Below are 24428 nucleotides of genomic sequence, written 5' to 3'. Positions count from 1 at the left end.
GCCAGACAGCCCATTTTCCACACACAAATACAGGGGACACAAACCAGAAAGTAGGAGAGTACGGAGAGACAACGCGCACAGGAACTGGCCGTGAACACACGAACCGATTCCCTGAGAACTTTCCCAGGCTTTGGACATTTCAGTGCAGTCTGTGTCGTCCTGACCCTGAATTCACAGCCACTCTTCCCTGGTGACCACTAGCGCTTGATGAAGGGAAAATCTCCTGAGATCTAAGGTCATATATCAGGACACGTGTGTCCAAAGCTCACCAGATCTTGAGTCACATCTCACAGAAAATTGGCAGCAGGAGGAACTCCCTGGTCTTGCCTGGTACCTGCAAGGCACACCGCCAGGGCTGGGACATTTCTGCATGGGGACTGCTGCGACATCCAGGGGTGTACAAAAACCAACAGACACCGGAAGCAATTCACACGAAGGGCCTCGCTCGTACTTTCTGCCGCTCCCAGCCTTAAGGTACACTAGAGCTAAACACGGACCAATGAAGTGAGAATAAATGGACCGGAGGCCCATTTGTCACAACAAACTACAGGACAGAGAAACCTGCGTGCAGGAGGGGAAGGGAGAAACAACGTGCACAGAAAGTGGCTTCTGTGATCACACAAAGAGGCTACCTGAGAGCTGTCCCAGACATTGGACATTGGAGCATAGACTGTGTCTATCCTGAGTCCGTAAAACGAAGCCACAGTCCCCTGGTCACCAGTATCCCGTGATCTAGGGACAATTCTCATGAGATATAAGGCCAGATTCATGCGAGATCTAATTGCACCTCTCAGGAGATCTCGGGACAAATCTCACAGGAGTAGGAGCTCACTCACCTAGTTTGTGCAGGACAGGGACATTCATGGATTGGGGACACCTAGGAACTCCTGTACTTCCACAAATGTCTCCAGGCGCCACCACCAAAGTGTCCCGAGGTGTCTCACCAGTACTCCCCAAGCCTCTCAGCATTCTAGGAACAGTGGTGGTAACACGGACTACTGAAATAGGAAAGAATGGCTGTGAGAAGAAAACCTAGGGGGAAAAAAAGATAAAAGGGGCCAGCCTGATGCCTGGGGCTGGATACTCCCCATGCTTTCTAATGGCTTCTGTGATCTTCTTTGCCTCCTGCCTCCACCAACACCCGTGGAGCACCACTTATAAGTACCCCCTTCCATTTTTCTTTTGTCTCTCAAGCCTCTGACATCACCGCCAGAAAAGGAGGCGAAGACCGAGGTGTGAGGCTCAGCCTCTGGAGGGGACTCCACTGGGCCGGCAACTTTGCCCCATAAACAGTATTTTCTCATTGCCTGAATGAGTGTGGCTTGGCTCTTCCTGGGTGCCGAGTATGTGCTGTAACAGCTGGACTGCATATTGTTCATGCTAAAGGAGAGGTGATGCAAACAGGAGGTCAGGAGGTGCAGAGAGAAACAAAGTGCACAGGAGCCGCCTCTTCTGAACACACAGGCAGCCTGCCATTGCACCTCCCAGGGTGCAGGAACTTGAGGGCATTCTGTGTCTCTCTTGCCACCAGAGAACACAGCCACCTTGTCCCTGTTGACAAGTCTTCCGTGATCTCGGGGCAGATCTCGTGAGATCCATGGCCAAATTTGGCAAGATCTTTTCCAACCTCCTGGGAACTTGGCAGGAGCGGGAACTAGGTAGCCTAACCTCTTTTGTGCAGGATAAAGAAGTTGACTTGTGCTCTGCCTGGGTTGGGGACACCTTGGAAAACCTGTGGTCCCACAGTAGACCCTGCCATGTCACCAGCATCAAGACACAAGGGGTCGTGTTCGTATTTCCTGTCTGTCTCAGCATCCTAGATGTGGTGGGTGAAACACCTGACCACAGAAACAGGGGCTGCTGGACCAGATTGGCCCGTTATTCCCAGTAAACTAGAGGCGCAAGAGACAGCAGAGGAGGAGGAGTGGGGTGAAGAACAGTGACCAGAAATGGACTCCTGGGAACACTTAAAAAGTATCCCTGAGTGTTGTCCTAGGCCATGGACACTTAGCGCATCCTGTGTCTGTCGTGACTCGAAAAGATGCAGCCACCTCTGCTCGGTTGACAAATCTTGTGAGATCCCCAGGCCACATATCACGAGATATCAGGCCAAATATAGCCAGAAGGGGGCAGGCACGACATCCTTACTGTAGTCACCTTTGTGCAGTGAAAATAGGCAGCCTTGGGACACTTCTGCTTTGTGGACTGCTACCAACACCCAGGGTCCCAAAAACCAACCAAGGCCACCATCTAAAGGATATGAGGTCCCTGGCTCATCCTTTCCAAATCATCCAGCATTCCAAGAGCAGCCGGGGTAACAACCACCACTAAAATAGGGAAGACTTGGCCTGGTGGCCCTTGCTTTCTGTGAAGCTAGAGGGGATTGAAACGGGAGGTGAGGAGGTGCGGGGGAAAGGAAAGTGCACAGCACCTGGCTCCCCTGAACACACAATAAGCCCTTGTTGATTCTCCTGGGCTGTGGAACCTTCAGGGTTCCAGAATCTCTGTGTTTCTTCTAATCTCAGAGCAAACAGCCAACTCTGTCCTGTTGACAGATGTCATGAGCTCGAGGGGCAAATCTCATGAGATCTCAGGTCAAATCTGTTGAGATCTGGAGCACATCTCACAGGAAGTTGCGGCAGCCAGAACTTCCTCGCCTAGCCCGGTTTGTGCAGGGGAATTAGGGAGGGCTGTAATATTCCTGGACCGGGGACACCTAGAAAAACATGGAGGCTCACAATAGCTCCCTCCATGTCACCAGCACCCAGATACAAGGGGGCTCCTTCTAACGTCCTCTGTCTCTCAGCATTCTCACTACCGAGAGATCATGACCTCAGCAGAAAGAAAGAGTGGGGTGCTGAAGTGTAAGTGAACATAAATATATGGAATTCTATCCATTTAACTCGCTGGAGTTTCCATATTTACACTATACCTGCAGTCATGTGGTTTATGAGAGTTTTCGTACTTGAATACAATCAATCTTAAGAGGCAATTCATTGATTTCTCAAACACCAGTCGTATACTTCCTACTGGCATAAATCTTAATGTAATTTCTTTAAATGTTTTTTAATGGCTATTTATTTTTGAGAGAGAGGGAGACAAAGCATGAGTGGGGGAGGGGCAGAGAGAGAGGGAGACACAGAATCAGAAACAGGCTGTCAGCACAGAGCGCGATGCGGGGCTCAACCCATGAATCGTGAGATCATGATCTGAGACGAAGGCGGACGCTCAACTCACTGAGCCACCCTGGCGCCCCGATACTCTCATATATCTTAATACTATATGTCTGTAAGCTCACTAGAAATGATTTTTAACCTATTGTTTTACTAAGTCTTCTGTTTAAAAGCCAATGATCCTTCACTTCTTAAGATATACAGAGATATTCGTAAAACATCATACTCATACATATGTAGACATCACACACAAACACACACATAGATGTTTACTCTTCTAATTTCCTTCATACAGTGTGTCCTGGAGGGAGAAAATTTTCCTTCAGCTCAGGAATTACCTTCGTATGTTTTGTGGTGCATATCTAGGGATGTATTTTCTGTGTTTTGTGGGACATAGTTTCTCACAGATCATTACTTAAAACTTCCTTGCCTTTAAAACAAAGAATAAGTGAAAAGGTGGATATTTTAGGCACTCTAGACCAGGCTGATAACATGCTCCCAGGTGCATTTCCTTGTTCTCTTTCCCCTTTATCACCCCTTGTATTGCTGGTTGTGCAAGTACCTGATATCCTCGGGAGGGAGAAGGGACAAAATGCTGGAACTCTGGGTTCCTCAATGACCACATGAGGACTTTAGTCTCCAATCTAAACACACACCCAGCACTGTCATGTGAGGAAATCTATGGGGACATGCCTTTTGAAATGTGGCGCGTTCTCTGGTAATTCAGCATAACGGAATACACGTACGAAATGTTAACCCGCAAGATAACTTAGAAATCAGTCTAGTTCCGTGAAAATTGGCTGTTTCAGTCAGTAGGGATGAGACTCTTGATCTTGGAGTGTGATTTCACGCCCCAAATTACGACTAGAGTGGACTGAACAGATATACGATACAATAAGTATTGAAAAATGACCCAGGTAAATTAGGCTACAATGACTGAGCTGCTAATTGGTGAGTGGGATCCCTTTACCTCCTCAGTCAGCCCCCGGGAATGAGCATCTGAGCATTCACATAGTGCCAGTGCTGGTAAGGCAGCCACGTCTTCCCTCTAGGAGTTCAAGGTCTAGCCAGGAAGATGGAAAGAACATGAAACAAAAATGGGAATGACATGAGCAAGGACCCCATAGAAAAATTCAAGGTGCCACAATTGGGTCCTGAGCTCCACCAGGGGAGGGTCTGACAAGGCTGTGCTGAGGAAACGTTAATATTTCCTGCCGCAGTGCAAGAACGAGTCAGCCCTGCACAAGTCCGAGGGTATGTAGCCTGGCAGAAGGCACAGTGCGGCAGACACTCGGAGGCAGGGGTCGTTGTTTCAGAGGGGACGTGTGAAAGGAGACCAGGGAGACCGGAAAGAGCTGCGGAGGACAGCAGAGAGGGAGGGTGAGGAGGGCCAGGGCCTGGGGCAGGAGGGCGTTGTCACTACTCTGCTCTAGTGCCGTGGGACGATATTCCCCCACCCTTCGTGGCTTCCCCATAAACTTCCCACCTCACAGGCCCAGGGGACCAGGAATTCAGCAGGGCTCAGCTGGGGGCTCCTGCCAGAGCCTCTCAGGAGGTTGGGGCTGCTGTCATCACTCAGACAGAACCTGCTTCACTCAACCCCTGAGCCCACTTCAGGGTGGTGGCAAGATTCAGTCCACATCGAGTGCCTTAGTTCTTCCCTGTCTGTTGTTGTCTCTCAGGGCTAGGCTGTGTGTACCTGTCCGTGTCACGACTCAACATGGGGGTTGGTCCCCACTGTGAGGAGCTGAGAGACAACACAGAGAGTGACAGTGAGCACGTGGCCATGCCATGCACATTTTATCACCTAAACCTGGTTGGTCTGGGGCCACGGTGCCATCTTCTTTGCAACAGAAATCAAACACTACGTCCATACCACACTCCAGGAAGGAAATCCCACAAGGATGTGTTGACAGGTGTGGGCATCCCAGGGAGCCACTGAGGGGAGGAGAAAGTGAAGACCCTGCCGGAGTCAGTGCCTTGCCCAGAATCACAGACTGATAGAAAGTCAGAACCAGGCATGATCCCAACTCCATGTCCTCAAAATGGGGTCCTGGACTTGACCCAGGATTTCGGAGGGGGCTCCAGAAAAGGGTGTGTTACTGGCACGGGGTGCAGACATGGAGGTGGCGTGGGGGTGAGGCTGAAGAGGAGCGTCACAGAAGACATCCCAGCATGTTCTTCCCTGAGGAGGACCCCCAGGCCAGGGCAACCCACTAAGTGCCACCCTGTCGCCATTGTATGTACCCAGTGGAAAGGCAGGGAATGGCTCGTGACTACTAATCACCCACGGCTCATTCCCTCACCCCAGTCTCTGCAACCAGCGATCTCGGTTTCTGCTGCTTTAGCTCCTCTGGGATTTCCATGGGTGTGCAAACACACAACATGGCCTGTTGTGTCTGGCTACATGACAGGAGACTGATTAATAATTGCTTAAATATTCAATGACACTAATATTTTTTATGACAGAGGAATAGTCCTGAAAGAACAAAGATTAGGTGAAGCCCCCACTTGAAATATCTTCATTATAGCTTGGGGACTCTTGAGGTTTGACACAAGAGCAGAAGCCAGAAGAGAAATATCTGCACCAGAGCGAATACCTTGAAAATCTTTCATTTTCCTGTACTGGCCTGTTGATATTGGTCTAACTTGCATATTATAAAAACACCCAAATGAAACCGTTAATATTCCATTTATGCTAATCTATTAGGCAATAAAGTATAAAGTTCTGAAAGGTTTCCTACAGGTGACATGTATTCAGTAATATGAAGATTTAATAATGAGGACAGGCACCAAGGTGGCTCAATGGCCGAGTTTCCGAGTCGAATTTGGCTCAGGTCACGAATTTGGCTGAGCCCACTTCAGGGTGGTGGCAGAATTCAGTCCACATCGAGTGCCTTAGTTCTTCCCTGTCTGTTGTTATCTCTCAGGGCTAGGCTGTGTGTACCTGTCCGTGTCACGACTCAACATGGGGGTTGGTCCCCACTGTGAGGAGCTGAGAGACAATACAGAGAGTGACAGTGAGCACGTGGCCGTGCCATGCACATTTTATCTGCCAATTACGCTAATCTATTAGGCAATAAAGTATAAAGTTCTGGAAGGTTTCCTACAGGTGACATGTATTCACTAAAATGAAGATTTAAATAATGAGGACAGGCACCAAGGTGGCTCAATGGGCGAGTTTCCGAGTCGAATTTGGCTCAGGTCACGATCTCATGGTTCTTGAGATCAAGTCCCAAGTCAGGCTCTGCAATGACAGCTTGAAGCCATCCCTGGTCAGGATTCCCCTTCTTGCTCTTTCCAAAAAAATAAATAGGAAACAACAAATACATACGGCAAAAAAAAAAAATAATAAAAAAATAAAAAGTATATTCTTTGAAGAAATAATGGCCCGCAAGACATGGTGTCATCTTCACGCTCCTTTGGCTTTGAGTGCAGCAGGTGACTGTGTTTGTGTTCACGAGTAGTGTGACAGGTTGGGCATCCATCCAGGACTATGGTCTTGTACTATGGGATGTCCCCACAGTGGACAGGCACAGTCCTGTCCCCTTCTGCATTCTCAGGGGCCACACATCATCCTTTACTCTGCGTCTCCAGAAGCTGAATGACTGGGCCCATTCCAATATTTTGACTCTCGTCATTGTACAGAAGGGTACATGTGTACTGAAACTCTCCCTTTCTGTAGGCGTGTACACCTAGCACAACATTGGGGACATAATTTATACGCATTTTTCGGGGGCTGCCTCCAGTGTCCAATATCTACAGACTCTTTATTCCATTGGGGTCTTATGTGAAAAGCAGGGACCCCCGGGACTGAGTGGATACCTGAGGAATAGGAGGACAAGCCAGCACTGAGGCCATCAGGGTACCTAGGAGTGACCCATGGGGCAGGAAAGAAACCACACTCCCTCATTCTGACCTCCGGCACAGCATCCCTGTCCCGTGTCCTGGAACACACTCATCCAGGCCCCATCCCATGACAAACCCCAGCTGCCTGTGCACCTCCTGTGCCATAGCTGCTCTGCTTCTCAGTAGAGCAGCCAGTCCCTGCTTTCCGGCCAGGGGAGGATGCAGGCTGGACCACTGCTGTCTGCTTGCTGGCCCTCCTCCCAGGCTGGGTCGCTTACTCTCAGGAAAGTACCTCTAAGTGCAGATCAGGTCAATGAGTTAAAGACCAGGACCTGAATGTCTTCGTCCTGATGACTGAGTGGTAACAGGAAGAACCACTTGAACCTCGGCAAGCCAGAGAGTCCTTTACACAGCACATCAGGAGCTCAAGGAGACTGCAGGATGGAGACTCAGTCAAGGCTTTTGATAGCGAGTCAAGCCCCTCCACCCTTCAGGCTCCTCCAGCAGTGACGCCCGGCACCTGCCAGCCCCATCTTTGGGGAGCAGTGTCCCTGTCATGAGCAGCCACACAGCACCCTCTGGTGACCGACCGCAAGGCACACAGGAATACTGCAGGGCTCCCTGATCTCCCAGCAAAGAAAGTGCCATTCCAACCGACACATCCTCAGAGGATTCCAGGCAGATCAGACACAACTCTGTAAAATCCAATGGTTTTGAGGTGCCTTTCAGGAACTCTATGAAAAACATAGGTCTCTTCCCAACTGCAGTATTCTGAGATGAATTCACTGAGTGGTGGAGTCAGGCACTGGGTTCCAGGACAGAAAAGGGAGACAAGGGGCTACCTGCCAAGATGCACAGGGCACATTGTGGGAATGTGTTGGGAAGCATACGTCATTGTCACAGCTCTCTGGTTCTGGTTTAAAGAAAACATATGTGCAAACAAACCTTGTTTATGGACTTGTTGGTGTGAAGGAAACATATATCTAAAGAAACATGGTTTATGGACTTGTTGGATTATATAAACCACAAAACATTTCAGAAAACCTGCATACTCTCACTCCATATATCTTCTTACTCTCATCTAAACTCGATCACATCATCCTATGTTCCCAGGTACTTTCCACTCCTTGGGAGTGCATGATATGCTCTAGAGAGACCGCAGTGACTCCACAACCTTACTGGTAGACCTAATAAATGAATTCAGTCATGTTAAGATATGTATGTCGTTGTACATAACGTGCTTCAATTCTATACATGAATAATAAAGTATCGGAGAGGGAAATTAAGAAAATAATTTAAAATCACTGCAAGAGAAGAAAAAACTTAAGACCAAATTTAGCCTACAAACACCTGGGTGTCACAGTCAGTGAAGCATCTGACTTTGGCTCGGGTCGTGATCTCATGATTTGTGTTTTCAGCCGTGTGTGGGGCTCTGTGCTGACAACTCAGAGTCTGGAGCCTACTTTAGATTCTGTGTCTCCCGTTGTCTCAGATCTTCCCCACTCCTATGCTCTCTCTCTCTCCCTCTCTCTCTCTCTCTCTCTCTCTCTCTCTCTCTCTGTCTCTCCTTGTGTTTTCTATGTTTCCCTCTACGTCAAGAAAAAACATAGAAAACTTGAAAAAGAATGAATTTAACCAAGAAGATGAAAAACCTCATTACGAAAACCAGAAATCAGTGGAGAAAGAATTTGAAAAGACAGAAATAAGCAGAAAGACATTCTATGCTAGTGGATCCCAAGAATTAAGATTATCAAAATGTCCACACTACGTAAGCATCTACACATTTCCTACGTGCAATCCCTATCAAAGCTTAAGCACGTTCCCAAAAATAGAATAATCCTTCAAGGTGGACAGAACCACAAGAGGCTCTGAATACCAAAGTCATTTTGAGAAGGAAGAAAACAGCTGGAAGCACCATGCTTTCTGATTTGAAACTAGATCTCAAAGCTACAATAACCCAAGCAGTACACTACTGGGGTAAAAGCAGACACACAGGATACTGGACCAGAACTGAAGGCCCAGGAAGAAACCCACACATATGTAACCAATTAATTCACAACAAAAGAACCAAGAGTATAACCTGAGGCAAAGGCAGTCTCCTCAACAGGTGGTGTCAGAATCCCTGGGCACAGAAAAACAACAGGCGCGGAAAAACAACTTGACACCTATTTAACACCACACATAAAAACGAAGTTAAAATGTATTACAGACTTGAGACCTGAAACCAGAAAGTCCTGGATAAGACCTTGGGCAGAAAGTGTGGGAAATCGCACAACGATATCCTGAGTTGGGAGGTTATAGGGAACGCTTGGCAGAGCAGATCGCTGCTCTCTGGCCTTCCTGCAAACAGCCAGCAGCAGCTCACTTACCTAGTTGGTGTGCATCTGGGGGGCAGGCGAGACTTGGCTGATCTAGTGCGTGTGTATCCAGGGGTTGGGTTCTGCATGGGCTCACCAAGTCCTTGGACGGTGTTGTCGCGTGGAATATTTCATCCTGTCTAGATGTGGTTTGCACAATATCTACTATAGGTTCTTTCTAGCATGTGGCCCGCTGGCGTGTTGAACATCGTTTGTAGGCTTAATGAATGTGGAAGCCTGAGAGCAGCTCGCGGAGACATCCCTTAAACTCCCTCTCACCTCTCTTGACTTGCATGGAGTCTGAAGCAATCCTTTCTGCTGTCCTTGGCTTTGCTGGACAAAGCCAGATGCCAAACCCAAGAGAATGTTTGGATCTCAGTCTTGACTTGAGTTTTGGGATTTGACACCAGAAGCCAAAGCCACAAAGGAAAACTAAACAAGTGGGACTACATGAAACTAAAAAAAAAAGTTCTGCACAGCAACAATATTTTCCACAGAATGGAAAGGCAACATAGTGAATGGGAGAAAATACTTACAAACTACATACATGGTCAAGGGTTAAAACACAAAAGATATCAAGATCTCCTACAGGGCCACAATGCAAACCCAAGAGCAATGATGGACCTGGCAGAGTCCTGAAGAGGCATTCTTCCAATGAAGACATACAGATGGCCACCACATACATGAAGAGAAGTGGCGTGTCACTCCACATCGAGAAATGAAAGTCCAAAGCCAAAGAGATATCACCTGAAACCTGTCTGAATGGTCTTATCAAAAAGACAAGAAAGCACAAGCGTCGGGTACAATGTGGAAGAAAGCGAATCATTGTGCCCTGTTGGTGGCATTGGAACTTGGTGCAGAGGCAGCCGCAGACAATATAAAGTTTCCTCACACAATTCAGAGGGGAACTTCCATATCATCCAGCAACTTCCCTCAATTACCCCCATAGGTACAACCCAGAACACATGAAATCACTGACTCCCCAAAATGCCTTCACACCTGTTATCATGCCACAGTGTTGATAATAGCCTGGAGGGCATTATGCCTAGTGAAAGAACTCACACAGAGAAAAACACATACAGAATGCTCACACATATATGGGGAATCTGAAACCAAAACTAAGAAAACAAAACACAAAAATCCTCAAAACAGAAGGAAACAAGCCCATCAATACATAAAGAGGATTGCAAAGGTGGGGGGGGCAGGAAGGAGGGAAATAGGGTAAAGGTCAAAAGACATCACCGAATAAAACAAGACCATGTCAACAGGGAAAGGGAGAGTAAAGGTAACTCATTATCTCAAATTCTAGTTTCCTCTATTTCAGAGACCTTAGTTCAGTCCATTCCATTCAGTAGACCTACTAGAATAATAAGGAATGATCAGGACTTGACAGTTTTTGCATGATGAGTTCTTTACTTAGGATTTCGTATCCAGAAGAACACAGTGCTTAGATTACTAGGTAACTTAGATTTTCCATTATTTTTATGGAAGTACCATCATGTCACAAAAAACTCCTTAGATCTAAGTGGACACTTTCATTACTCTAAACGTATGTACACACCACTAAAACAGTACAATAAAGGTACTGTGCATTGTCCATCGCACAACAGTGATTGTTTTACTCCTTGTTTTGGCGAGCGTTTGGTGACGAAAAGGTTCGGGGTATCGAGCTCCTTATCAAATTGCATGCGATTACTTGGGCAGAATATAGTAATCATGGTAATCAAGAAAATAATGATCTTCAAGATAATCATAATCTTCTGAATTGCTGACAGAGACACCTCACCCCCCAAGGACAAAACAGATGCTTAGGAGCCTCAGCTGCTCCAAGTGGCCTACACCACACCATCTTACTGAAAACATAAAGCACCAGTCACCTCGATATGGAAGTTTGGGAAAGCTTCTGCTCTTAGGCCTTTGCTTTTGGTGAGGTCAAGGTGCTGCCTTCAGGATGTTTTCCTCCTGCTCATGGCTGCAACTTCCCTGGACCCGCCTTCACATTTTCCCACAACCGCAGGTCCACGCTTTCCTTCCTTCCTTCCTTCCTTCGTTCGTTCCATCCCACCTCCACCCGCCAACCACCAACCCAATCAGACATCCATGGGCACTCGGCGCCAACCCCACCCCGTCTCTACCTGAGCCACTCCCCACCGCCTGAGCCTAACCGTCTACTGGATGTGGGGCCCTCCTCCTCCAGGGAACCGGGGTCCAACCCAGAAAGCCCACTCCTGAGGCCTCCAGACCACAGCCGCAAAGGAGCCCAAGAAGAAGCCCGGAGCACCAGGGAGGGGGGGGGGGTGCTCATGGAAGGGGAAGACAGAGAGGGGCAGGGGGGAAGGCCACGTGCGACCTTGTCGCTAGGATCCCTACCTTGGCAGCACCGCGACTGAGGCAGGTCCTGGAGGGAGGCTGTGGGTCTCAGCGGCTCCACCTTTAGGCTTCTCCCAGATGGTCTTTCGGGGGCTCCGGGGGGCATCGCATCGCGCTCTGCCCCAGCCAGTGCTGGCACTCCACCGGCGCGGCCAAAGACCGAGGCGCCCGCGAAGCGCGTCCCGCGCCCTGGCCTCTGGCTCCGGGAGCAGCAGGAGCAGCAGGGCCGCCACCCTCCCAGGCTGGAGGCTCCTGGCTCCCAGTCTTCTCCACGCGGGGCCCCGCCTGCGCTCCCGCCAGCGCTCCCGCGAGCACTACCGCTACCCCTACCGCCAATGCCATGGCTACCGGGTCGCAGGCGCCAGGCAGCAGCATGTCCCCGGTCGGGGGCTGATGTGGGCATCAGCCTCTGGCTGGCCCAGACACTTGGGGGCTTGGGGCGGCAGGCGCTCCCTCACACCTGGTTGGGCCCAGGATCCAAGCCCTCCATCGCCCCACCCCCACCCCGCAGTGGGCACAGCGCTGGGCGCCAGGGTCTGCAACACCACATTTAGCAGGAAGCTGAAACAAACAACGTGGGGGAGTGGGAACATGTTTTTCTGAGATATGTTTCAAGAAACACCACTTGAGGTAACCAGACACCCTAGAGGTTCCAGGTCAATTTCAATATTAAGTCATTTTAAGAGCAAAAGTAATCAACAGAAAATACAATTCGTTTGTTTGACTACTTTAAAATGCACTCTAGAGGTTACCACGCATCCCTGCATCCAGGAAGGAAAAGGGTACAATTTTGAAGGTAAGGGATGAGAGAGGCTGGTTTCAGGGTGAGGAGGTGGGCTTGGGCCCCACTTCAAGGTACCCCTCCCTAGGACTTCTTTCCCACGAGGGAGGTGAACACAGGTGTTGTTTTGTTCAGAACTGAGCAAAAGAGATGATCAGGAAGTGGGGCTGGGAATAAGGGAATGGGAACGTGGGACAGGTTTGTGGGGACAGAGGAATTCAAAGTGTGTGCTCATAGGCAGCCTCCATTCAAACATGGGAAAGGGTATAATAAAAGCAATTCTCCAGTTTTCATGTTTGTGGGCCTCGTTGTGAGATTCCCAGGGAAGGTATACTTTAACAGCGATCAAGGTCAAAATAACCCTGCAAAACCTCAAAGCATGGGCTCTATTACTCCCGTGAGGACATACTGTACATCTGATAGGTTTTAAAAATGACAAAAAACGTTCATTCCAAGCATAAAAATAAGAGAAAGAAAAAAATTCCCTGTTCCCATATGATTAAATTCATATAGCCTTCCATATACTAAAATCTTAAGATAAGTCTGTAACTTTCTGCAATGTCTTTCTTCATGAGTATTCCTTACCCTTTACACATATGCATGCATATTAATATACCCTTACACCAGGTGATCCTTCAGTGGAGCACAGGTTTTTTGAGAAAATTGTGTATCCCTAGCAGCTCTTCTAACTGGAGCTCAGATAAAACCCATTTTCTTTGCATTGTTTTCCCCAATTTGTTCATTTAGTGTCGACATTTCTTGGCATAGTGGGCAGGATATCACAGAAACTTGCCTGAGAACACCTGGAGGTCTTTGGGAACTCAGTGCTTGGTACCAGCACAGGCTCTTTGTGCCCCTCCGACTTCTCACCATCTGAAAGTGTATCCATGAGTTCTGCTGACATCTGGAGCTCCCCAGTTTCCGCTGGTGGGCTTGACTTTTATTCCAGGTGTTAAGTGTTACTGTTAATGTTCTCTAGGTGGGAATACCATAGAGGTGTTGGCCTGGATGGGTTGGTTGTTTGAATTTGACTTCATAGTGATTGCAATTTTCTGGCTAGAATTATGAGAGACTAAGGCATTCCTCTCCAATAAAAGAGGAGGACTTGTTCCTTCCAGCTGAATGTCACCTTTTGCTGGCTGAAAGGCTAGTGCAAATGTCTGAGGATATTCCTTGAGATGTGTATCAGTCCTAGAGGAACTTCCTATTCCATAATGTAATTAGTGATTGGCTCATCCAGAGACGCACACGTCCAGATTGATCTTCCAGTGCTCTGAGCCCCCTCGACGGTTTGAGCCCTCTCTGGGAGAACCTGACACCCATGAGAGTCTATTGTGGCCATTTGTAAGAGACACTCACAGGCAGCACCCTCCCAACCCACTATACTTACCATTTTTGATTTTGCTCAAGCTTTATTCTAAAACTGAAACTAAATGAATGGGGAATTGTGTTTCAAAGCCAAACGGCTTCTGGAAAAGCAACCACCACCCACAGGAATTCCACAGGATATAGATACAATGTATATGGAACCTCTCTTTGGAAGTACTAACTTAACTGGGAAAACTAACCAAGAATAACTTGGGTCACAGATGACTCAGACGTGCTCCTGTTGACATGTCGAAATGAGTTTTCTTCTACACAGAGTTAAGAGAAACCCAGCTCTAACACTAAGCAACCAGAGACTAGGAAGCCATGTAGTCCTGTCAGTGAAACCCCTGACTTCTTGAGAGGAGCTGATGCTCACAGAAGCAGACTGGGCTTCACTTGCTGTGCTGGTGGCTGCAGCATTTGGCATCTTTGGACAAAACTAGTCGTATTCTAGTCGGAAACTGGAAAATAACTAATTCATACGTCCCTAAATTGACATGCTATCTTGCCATTTGATTTGCTTTAATAACGGGGAGATCATTGGAAGTTGGATCTTTAATGTTCACTTCACAAATATCAGTGAAACAAAGGCTAGATTTTGTTTGCATCTGGATTGTGTGTATGTGCCCATATGTGTTACAAGTGTGACAGATATTTTTTCTACCTCTGGATAGTATTCCAAAAAATAATTTATAGATGAGCTCTACTTAATTGGCTTAAAATCAAGCACTTGTGGAGGAAGACTGTGCTTTCTAAAATTCAGAAAAATAAAAACTAAACAAAGTGTTTTTCAAGTTCACCCGATCTGGGATGAAATCACCTACATTCAGGCTTTGTTGTGACTCCATCATAAAGATGCCTGGTGGGGAGGATCCCAATTTATGGTCCAGAAAGATAAGGATGGGTGAAAATCTACGACACCGGACACCCTTGCCAATCGTCAGAATAATGAGAAAAAGAAGAAGGAAGGCAGGCTGACACTGGAAACACTCCATCCATCTCCTCAAGCATGAGCACCAGCTGTCCAACCCATTTCCTGCTCCTCTGCCTCCATCAGAGGGCTCAAAACCAAGTAGAGAAAACGACATGTTTTGCAAGAGGAAGAGACAGGAGTCGGTGACAGCGGAATGTTAGTCCAAACTCTGAACCTGCTTCTGGCCTTGCTGGTGGCATCCCTACCAGCACACCTCTGCCCCCGCCTTCCCCTCTTCTAGTTCCTGCACGACCGGCAAGGCTTCCACTGTCACAGTGGATTCCATCCTCCGCATTTCTGCCACTATCAGATCTTGCTTCTCCTCCCCTCACTGTTGAGGAGCAAAAGTACCCCAGGCTGTTGGGTCGCAGCCTTATGAGCTTCAGAGTGGAGCATCTACCAAAGCAACATGAAAAGGCTCCAGGCCTGCTTTGGGGTTAAATTGCCCACTTGAGATTTCCCCATGGGAGCCCCAGGTAAAATTGCCAGTGTGGAGCAAAGTGATTAACTTTCAGGGGGTGCAGGTGCTGCATATTCCATACTAAACATTGCTCTTTCAAGGAAGAGAGATATGTCTTCCTGAGTTATCAGTGTCAAACGTGATATAGATAATCCACTTTTATTCTACCTGAATTTATTAGTTAAATTCATGTTGTAATTATTGCTCTCTGTCAGCAAGGATTCCTGAAAGTGCTGACTGATTTTGCCTATTTTATTAAGTATTCGCTGGTTTCATAAAGTTTTGTAAATTGAGTTAAAGTCACTAGATGTCTAAGTCTTTTCCAAAGAAGCTAAAACGCTAAACCATTCATTGCTAAACAGAGGTTTATCATTTGTTGGCTTCTTATTATAGAGATGTAAAGGTAAATATGAGTGCATTGGAAACATGTTTCATTCATTACGAAAGAGTTGTACTATGAAAGAACATGTTCTAAAAATTACAAAACATTCATGAATTTGCTAACCCAAAGAATTCTCCTGTGGTAATTCACAACTGGTTACTACTTAGTTTTCATCAGATAAATGGAATCGAAACTACTGAATATTGTAAGGAACAATCTTTTCTTTTTTCTTTTTGTTTATTTATTTTTGAGAGAGAGAGAGAGAGCAACAGGAGTGGGGAAGAGAGAGAGAGAGAGAGAGAGAGAGAGAGAGAGAGAATCCCAAGCAGGCTCTATACTGTCAGTGCAGAGCCTGACCTGGGGCCTGAACTCACAAATCATGAGGTCATGACCTGAGCCAAAACCAAGCGTTGGATGCTTATTGAACTGAGGCACCAGGGCACCCTGAAGGAAAGAATCTTGTATGTAAGAAATTAGGAGACATGTATAAAAGGAATGAGAAGTGAGAATACATTTTTCTGGAAAGAAAAGAATGTAATTTTGCCAGGAAACAAGACAGATTATTTGGAAAGGGAAAAACTTAGGACCAAATCTCAAGGAAAGAGAAAGTTGTAGAAGCATGTGAAGGCAAATTTTCGAAAAAAATTATGTATGGACAGGACTGGCCGACCTGACTTCAAGGTATATTACACAGCTGTAGGTCATCAAGACAGTATGGTCCTGGCATAAAAACAGGCACATAGATCAGTGGAACAGAATACAAAACCCAGAAATGGATCCACAACTCTATGGTCTTCTAATCTTCAACAAAGCAGGGAAGAATGGCCAATAGGAAAAGGACCGTCCCTTCAACAAATGGTGTTGGGAAAACTGGACAGCAACATGCAGAAGAAGGAAACTGGGCTACTTCCTTACAGCGTACACAAAAAGAAATCCAGACTGGATGCAAGACCTAAATGTGAGACGGAAACCATCAAAATCCTAGAGGAGAACACAGGCAGCAAACTCTTTGACTTTGGCCATAGCAACTTCTTACCACACACATCACCATAAGCAAGGGAAACAAAGCCAAAAATGAACTATTGGGAATTCCTCGAGATAAAACATAAAACACCACCACCACCACCACCAAAACAACAACAACAACAACAACAGACAAAAACAAAACAAAAATTTCTGTGCAGTGAAGGAAACCATCAACAAAAGTAAAAGACAGCCTATGGAATAGGAGAGGATATTTGCAAATGGCATATCCAATAAAGGTTATTATCCAGAATACATAAAGAAGTTACACAACTCGATGCCCCCAAAACAAAGAATCCAGTTAACAAATGGGTAGAAGAGGCATGCTGGGTAGCACAGTTCTGTGTCCAACTCTTGATTTCAGCTCAGAGCATGATCTCATGGTTTTGTGGGATGGAGCCCCTCATCCGGTTCTGTGCTGACATCATGGAGCTTGCTTAAGATTCTCTCTTTCCCTCTTTCTCTGTCTCTCCTCTATGTGCGCACGCACTCACACACACACACACGCTCACACACACACACACACACACACACGCACACACTCTGTCTCTCTGTCTGTCTCACAATAAATTAATAAATCTTTTACAAATGAAATAGGAAGAAGATATGAATAGACATTTTTGCAAAGAAGACAGCCAGATGGCTCAAAGACACATGAAAAGATGTTCAACATCACTCATCATCAGGGAAATACCAATCAAAACCATGATGAGATCCCACCTCACCCTTGTCAGAATGGTTAACATTAACAACCCAAGACACAATAGGTGTTGGTAAGGATTCAGGGAAAGGGGAAGCGTCTTGTATTGATGGTGGGAATGCAAACTGATGCAACCACTCTGGAAAACTATATGGAGGTGCCTGAAAAAGTTGAAAATAGAACGACCCTATGATCTGGCAATTACACTCCTAGTTAGTTACCCAAGCAAGCAGCAGAGGCCCAGCCTGCATCCTCCCCTGACCTGAAAACAGGGAATGGCTGCTCTACTTAGAAACTGAGCTATGGAACAGGAGGTGCACAAGGGTCTGGGGTGTGTCACGGGATGGGGCCTGGATGAGTGTGTTCCAGGACATGGGGCAGGGGTGCTGTGCAGGAGGTCAAAATGAGGGAGTGTGGGCTCTTCCCTGCCCCATGGGTCACTCCCAGGTACCCCAATGACCTCAGTGCTGGCTTGTCCTCTGAATTCCTCAGGTATCCACTCAGTCCCAGGGGTCGCTCCCTTCCCAAAGAAGGCCCTAATGTCTTAAAGAGTCTGTAGATATTAGGAACTGCAGGCTACACCTGAAAAATGTGTACAAATTATGTCCCCAAAATTGTGCTAGGTGTACCATTCTAAAGAAATAGAGATTAATGGTACACATGTACCCTTCAGTACAAGTATGAGAGTCAAAATATTGGAATTGGCCCAATTATTCAACTTGTAGAGACACAGAGTAAATGATGATGTGTGACCACTGAGGATGCAGAAGGGGACAGGACTTGAGCCTGTCCATTATGGGGACATCAGGTACTAAAGAGCATACTCATGAAACGCTCCCCGCCCAACCTGTCACACAACTGATACACACACACACACACACACACACACACACACACAAACACACACAATTTGCTGCACTCAAAGTAAAAGAACTGGAAGGAGGGACCCCATGTCTAATGGCAAATATTTCTTGACAAGGGTATATCATTTTATTCATATGTATTTGTATTTTTTTTTTTTCTAATTCTTAATTTTCAGAGAGAGAGAGAGAGAAAATCCTGAGGAGGGCTTTGTGCTGTCATTGTAGAGCCTGACTTGGGGCTTGATCCCATGAACCATGAGATCATGACCTGAGACAAAATCAAGTCAAGACACTCAACCAATTGTGCCACTTTGGCGCCTGTCCTTATTATTCAGATTTTTATTTCATTTAAGAAACAACATCCGTATAAAACCTATATCAGTAGTAAATGAGAAGATTTCATATTTGAATTTGATGTTTGTTTAATATGCACCTTAGACTAATTTAAAGATGGCCTCACGAGGAAAATGAAAGGTCTTCAAGGTATCACTCTGCTCCAGACATTTCTCTTGTGGCTTTCAGCTCTCAAGTCAAACTTCTAAATGGGATCCCTATCCCAGATAATGAAGATATTTCAAGTAGGAGGCTTCCATAATCTTTGTTCTTTGGGGAATATTCCTCTGTCCTAAAAATATTAGTTTGATTGAATATTTAACCAATTATTAATCACTCTCATGTTATGTAGCCAGACACAATAAGCCATGGTGTGTGATTGCACACACCTGAAAACCCCAGAGGAGCTAAAGTAGCAGAAACCAAGGTCAGTGGTTGCAGAGACCGGGGTGAGGGTTGAGCCATGGCTGATGGGTAGTATACATGTGTCTGTATGGAAATATTCTAGGAGAACATAGTGGTCATGGTTGTATAATTCTGTGAATATACGTAATGGCACTTCAATGTGTACATTCAAAGAATCAGAGTAAAATTATTTTGAAGTTAATTTATGTTTTACTTATAAAACAATACATAAGGACAGTAAATATCTTTATACAAACCACAAAAATTACAAAGAACGAAATGAAAGGGTCAGGGAATTCACTGTTTGGGGCTGCAGCTGACATGAGCCGCTGTTGGGGAGCTGAGGCTGGTTGCTCAGCTGCAGCAGGTGGTTGCTCCAGCCCTTCCGTGACCCCGCCGGCTGGGGCTGGGGGCTGCTCATGTTCTGGGGCCACCAAAGGGGCAGGTGGCTCTTCCAGCTCCTGACTGTCAGCCAGAGCTGGGAGTACCTCATGCCCTGGTGGGGACGCTGCCGTGAGGGTCTCCGATTCTCGTACGCGCTGAGCTCCAGGAGAACTGGTGGCTTCAGGCAGCCTGGGCTGCGAGGCTGCAGTGGGCACCGCAGAGATAGCGGGGGCTCGCTCCCGAGGGACGTCTGGACGGGGCTCTAGAGCTGCTGCCAAAGCTTCAAGAATAGAAAGTGTCATCACCGTGATTGCCATTCCATGCCAGGAAACCTCTCCCGCACACATGGTCATCTGAGTCAAGGAACCCACCAGGAGGAAATCTGCCAGACGGCAGGCTAATGGAACAGTGACCTGAGACTAGTCCCTACGCCTGGCCCACCTGCAGTCTCGGGAAACATGTTCTCTGTGGCGTACCCCGTCCCCTCCACATGCCCACATCTCCCACCCAGAGTCCTCCTCACCCAGAGACTCTGGCTCATTGGGCTCTCACTTTCTCCGCCATGAGTAGAGAAGGCGGGCGCGGCGCTGCAGCTCAGAGCCCGGCATGTGGACCCCTACATATTCCTGCAGTGCCTTCAGGCTGATGAAATCTGGGGGCTGGAAAAAGTCCTCGGGGTAGTAGTCCAGCCAGGTGCCCAGGATGGAGGAGATGGCCCTGGGGATACAAAAGTAGCCAGAACAATCAGGACGGGGTGTTCCTCCCACACTGATGTCTCAGGACAGGCCTGTGGGACCTGGCCTCTATGCCTCCTGCTCCTGGATGTCCAGAGACTGTTCCTACACCTTGCCCACCTGTGATTTAGGAGTCCTGCTTGAGATAGTTTAGTCACTGAAGAGGGACTGGCCAAAGTCTTTTTGACTGGGACCCCTTAACCAATGATGTGGCAAAGTCTGTCCATCTTGGGGAAGCCAGCCAGACTCCTCCGTGTGTCCCCCTGCCTACCTCCCACTGGAATTCAAGTCCGTGCGTGAGTGGAGGGGTGGTGTCGGGGTGAGTCGGTGCCTTCACTGCATACCCTAGCGCTCCATGAAAATCTGCACAAATACGGGACAAGAGGACTCTGTCTCTTACCTGGGCTTGCTGGGACCCTCCTGATGCCTTCAACGTGACGACCTGTGCCTCTGTGCTGCCTCATGCACTCAGTGCACATGTGGGTGTCCTCCCGCTGACACCGTTCTCCCATCGTGTGGGTGATAGGTGCTCCTTGAGCCCTCACTGTGTCTCCTGCACCCTTGCTAAGCACGCACTGTGGATGTTCCCCAAGGTGGTGAGCGTGATGCTCCCCAAAACCGTTATTCTGGGTCCCCTGATGGGGGTCTAGGCAAGGCTGTGAGTGGGAAGGGATGGGGTTGGACTCTCTTAAGGGGCTGACGCGGTCCTCCGGCGCCCTCTGCTGCCTCCCTGTGCCCACAGCCCATCCTCTACCAGACAGGACAGAACCCCTTTCCTTGCTTCCAAGAGAAAGCCCTCAGAACTTTGCCCTCTCACAGGACTCTCAGACGTGTGGGATGCTGGGTCCTGCAGCCCCTCCCACGCGCAGTCTCAGCACTGCCCTCTTGGAGAAGGAAGGCCCTCCAGCCTGAGCTCAGCCTACTCACTGTTTCTCCTGCTCCCGGGGTCCGCCATCCTCCTCAGCGTCCGAATGGAAGCATCCGTATCTGGAGGAGGCCAGAAGGACATCATATGAGCTGTCCTGTGGATGCTACGTCTTGTCCTATCCAGAGTCACTGACTGCTGACTAGAATGGAGCTCTGGAGGGGAGGGTACTGTCCGCTCTGCGCATTGGATCCCAGTCAGCTCCTACAGAAGTGCCTGCACCTAGTGGGGCTTCCTGCGTGTTTGAAGAATGATGGGGCCCCAGTCAGCTCCGTCACACATATTGGTGTGGGTCTGGGCGTCCTGCTCATCCTGGGCATCCTTGGCTGGTTTGAGCCAGGACTCAGACACACAGATAGAGCCTCCTAGCTCCTTTTCCAATGGGAAAACAGCCCAACTCAACACCTGGCGACAGTGAGGGATGAGGCAGAAAGTTGATCATGGGCAAGAGGACAAAGATGACCCGGCAGAGACGCAGCCCTGCCAGCAGAGCTTTCCACAGGCCAGGGTGACTTTCCCTGCAGTGCCCCCACTGAGGACCTGGAGTGTTTCCACCCGGATCAGAGGAACAAAGGGAGACTCAAGGACGTTTGGTGACTTTCCTGAGACTCAGAGCTTTCAGGGGCTGAATCACACTGGGCTGTGAAGGGCAGGGTGCTCACCTCATAAACAACACTTCCAGGACCTGCTGGGTGGTAGTAAAAGTTGGGTATGTGCCCAAGAAGGTGGAGACGTACGTGGGGTCTCTCCCCAGGAAGGCGGGCACGAGGTGTTCCACTCGCTGCTTCAGCAGGCCTGCATCGATGGTCCACCGCACACAGTTCTCATTATCATCCCCGGGTGTGACATTTGTACCCTGAGGTAGAACACATGAAGGAAATAGAATCAGACACAGCACTATGGCCAACAGGAGGGTTGGAGTCCAGAATGCAGACCAAACCCCCAGACCCCAGTGACTTGTGGCAAGCCTGAGACCTGGGTGCCCAGAGTAGGAAAAAGGATCCTGGCATTCACACGAGAATTTGAGGTGGGAAATGACTGAACACATTAGGATCTCAGGTCAGATTGTTAGATGAGTATGGACAGCACCTCCCTGCATTAACAGCAGTGTCCCTGTGATTTCTAACAGCACAGTCCATTTTGGGGATCCGAAGACAGGGACTTTACCTGGCAGAGGTTGGATCAGGATAATAGAACATGTAGGATGTTCAGTGCAGCACTGTGACATGGCAAGAGAAGGGAATCCTGTCACAGTCCCACATTTGTGAAGGGCTGAATGGGTGAGGAGGTGAGTGGTCTCATTTCCAGAATGTTGTCTAGGTGGTAAGGCCCTTGCTCCTGATCTGGAGGGGCCCCAGGGGCGTGTTCCTTGGCAACCAAAGTGCAGAACAGCAGACATAATGCCATGAGCCCCATATCCCTGTGGCTAAAAATCCCCCTGCTCATCGTGATCATGTGCCAGACTTGGAGAAGGTGTGGAAGGATGGTCAGGCCAACAGGGACACCTGGGAAGAGGAGTTTGGAAAATACGCAAACATCCTCTTTGTTCTCGTGGAGGGAACAAAGTGTTGGCCAAATGATCATACTAATGAAGCACAGTGTCTTCCTGGCCTCGAGGAGATGGAGTTGGCAGCTTTAAAACCTTGGCTTGGTTGTAGGATACCATAGACGTCGGCCAGGGGGAACACAATGGCAAGCATGAGAAGGTGAATCGTGAATGAGATATACAGTCCAAGATGCCCACACTTCCCCTCTCTCGAGGTATGTTCAATTTCAAGCATAGTGTATTTCATCAAGTCCAGCTTGAAGCAGGGCGATGGAATCCAAGCAGAGATCCAAGCCGAGATGGCACTCAAGGTGCAAAGCAACTTTCCTATCCCAGGGGAATGTCCCATTCTAAATTTCAGGAGATAATTCCTTTTTTTGTTGTCATAGGACTTGGTGTTGTCAGCAGGAGAGCAAGTTAATCTTATGTATGGTCACGGTAAAGGCTGTTTCCCACAGCTTTTACTTTTATTAGGGTGCTGGATATCTCAATGGGGGGCTCTAGTCTATCATAGGGAGTAATAGGCCCTGCTGGTTGATCATTCTAATGTGTTAAGGTTGGAGCAGTATTTTAGGCCACTAGCCAAGATGGTTTTGCTTGTTACTTTCATATTTAATTTAATTTGTTGGTTTAATATTCTTTTTTTTTCTTTTTACCAGCTCTGCCATTTGTGAGTTATAGGGTAGGTAAAACCTCCATTCAGAGTCATGTTCTTTTGCCCAGTTTTGCCTATTATATTTTTGAAAGGTGACTCCCACTTTTGAAAGGTGCATATTTTATGAAGGCATCCATACGTAGTTTCCAGTTTCTCGAATCCCCTAATGGTGGCGGCCTGGTTTGTATGGCAGCAAGGGAAAGCTTGGGTTAGGCCAGATGCAGTGACCAGAGAAACCAGGGTGTATTTAGAACATTCACTCAGAGGAAGAGGGCTGATCGAATCAACCTGCCAATGTCTTCCTGGTTAGGAATTCCAGTGAATGGCTCCAGATGCTTTTGGCAGTTTCCTTGGACATTGTTTAGAACTCACAGGACAGGCTGTTACTGCGTTACCCACGTCAATGTACTTTAAGGTAATTCAGCGTTCCTAGCAATATGCCATTCCATCTGGGCACTGCAGTGGCCACTCTTTCTACGCACCCATTCTAACGGAGTTCAGTAGTTAAAGCTTGTACTTTAGTACAAGTAGTTAAAGCGTGAGCTTTCTGACTGCCAGGAGGTGTCCGTGTCTTATACGCTGGTACAGTGAAAACAGTGAGGTCCGCCTTAGGCTCTGGCAGACAGACCCAAATGTCTTTCCACATATTTTGACTCCATAAGGGCTTATTCATAATCATCAAAGCACTTGGCTTTCCATTGTCTGAGCCCTCTGGTTAATACCTTTAGAAAAGCCCAGCTGTCAGTGCAAAGGGTTAACAACCTGACTGCTGCTTTCAACCCACTGGCTGCTATGGTTTGTTCCTGTTCTCATCCAGATGGTGTCGGTGTTGGGCTGAATACTGATCACAGACCATGTGAGTAGATTATACCAGGTATCCGTGGGAATCACTCCTACCCACTCTTTCTCGGCTGCAGGGGCCACCATTAGGAATAGGTGTGGGGCATCTGGAGGTTCTATACAGGGCCTGGTAGTGCCTGCACATCTAGAGACACTGGGCAGTGGACAGGGACTCCTCTGCTGAAAACAGGCATGCCACTTAGTCAAAGTAGGGGTTTGAGCCATAGCAGAGATGGGTCGATGAAAAATAGTTTTCATCTTCTCCTGCACACTCATGGAAGTTCTCATCCCAGTGTGTTCTACAGTG

The 24428-nt window shown here is 47.8% G+C and overlaps 2 protein-coding genes across 2 annotated transcripts in view; both read right to left on the bottom strand.

The window, feature by feature from the left end:
* Positions 1-19962, bottom strand: part of LOC123606212 — a 102759-nt gene extending 82797 nt beyond the window's left edge. The window contains exons 1-2 of the mRNA XM_045494311.1: positions 19945-19962; positions 19526-19701 (exon numbers count right to left, since the gene is read on the bottom strand). The gene's annotated coding sequence lies outside the window, so the exon portion shown is untranslated. The remainder of the gene's footprint in view (positions 1-19525; positions 19702-19944) is intronic.
* A 7-nt stretch (positions 19963-19969) lies between these two features.
* LOC123607237 (ral guanine nucleotide dissociation stimulator-like) lies at positions 19970-22418 on the bottom strand. The gene is made up of 3 exons (XM_045496387.1): positions 21743-22418; positions 21083-21142; positions 19970-20138 (listed from the first exon to the last, which is right to left on the bottom strand). Exons 1-3 carry the CDS (start codon positions 22126-22128, stop codon positions 19970-19972), a joined length of 615 nt encoding a protein of 204 aa, XP_045352343.1. The 5' UTR covers positions 22129-22418.
* Between the last annotated feature and the right edge of the window lie 2010 nt (positions 22419-24428).

This window comes from Leopardus geoffroyi, chromosome A2, assembly GCF_018350155.1.
Source record: "Leopardus geoffroyi isolate Oge1 chromosome A2, O.geoffroyi_Oge1_pat1.0, whole genome shotgun sequence".
NCBI classification, from domain to species: Eukaryota; Metazoa; Chordata; class Mammalia; order Carnivora; family Felidae; genus Leopardus; species Leopardus geoffroyi.
The sequence above is the reverse complement of the archived record's forward strand: the minus strand, read 5'-3'. Positions and strand labels throughout refer to the sequence as shown.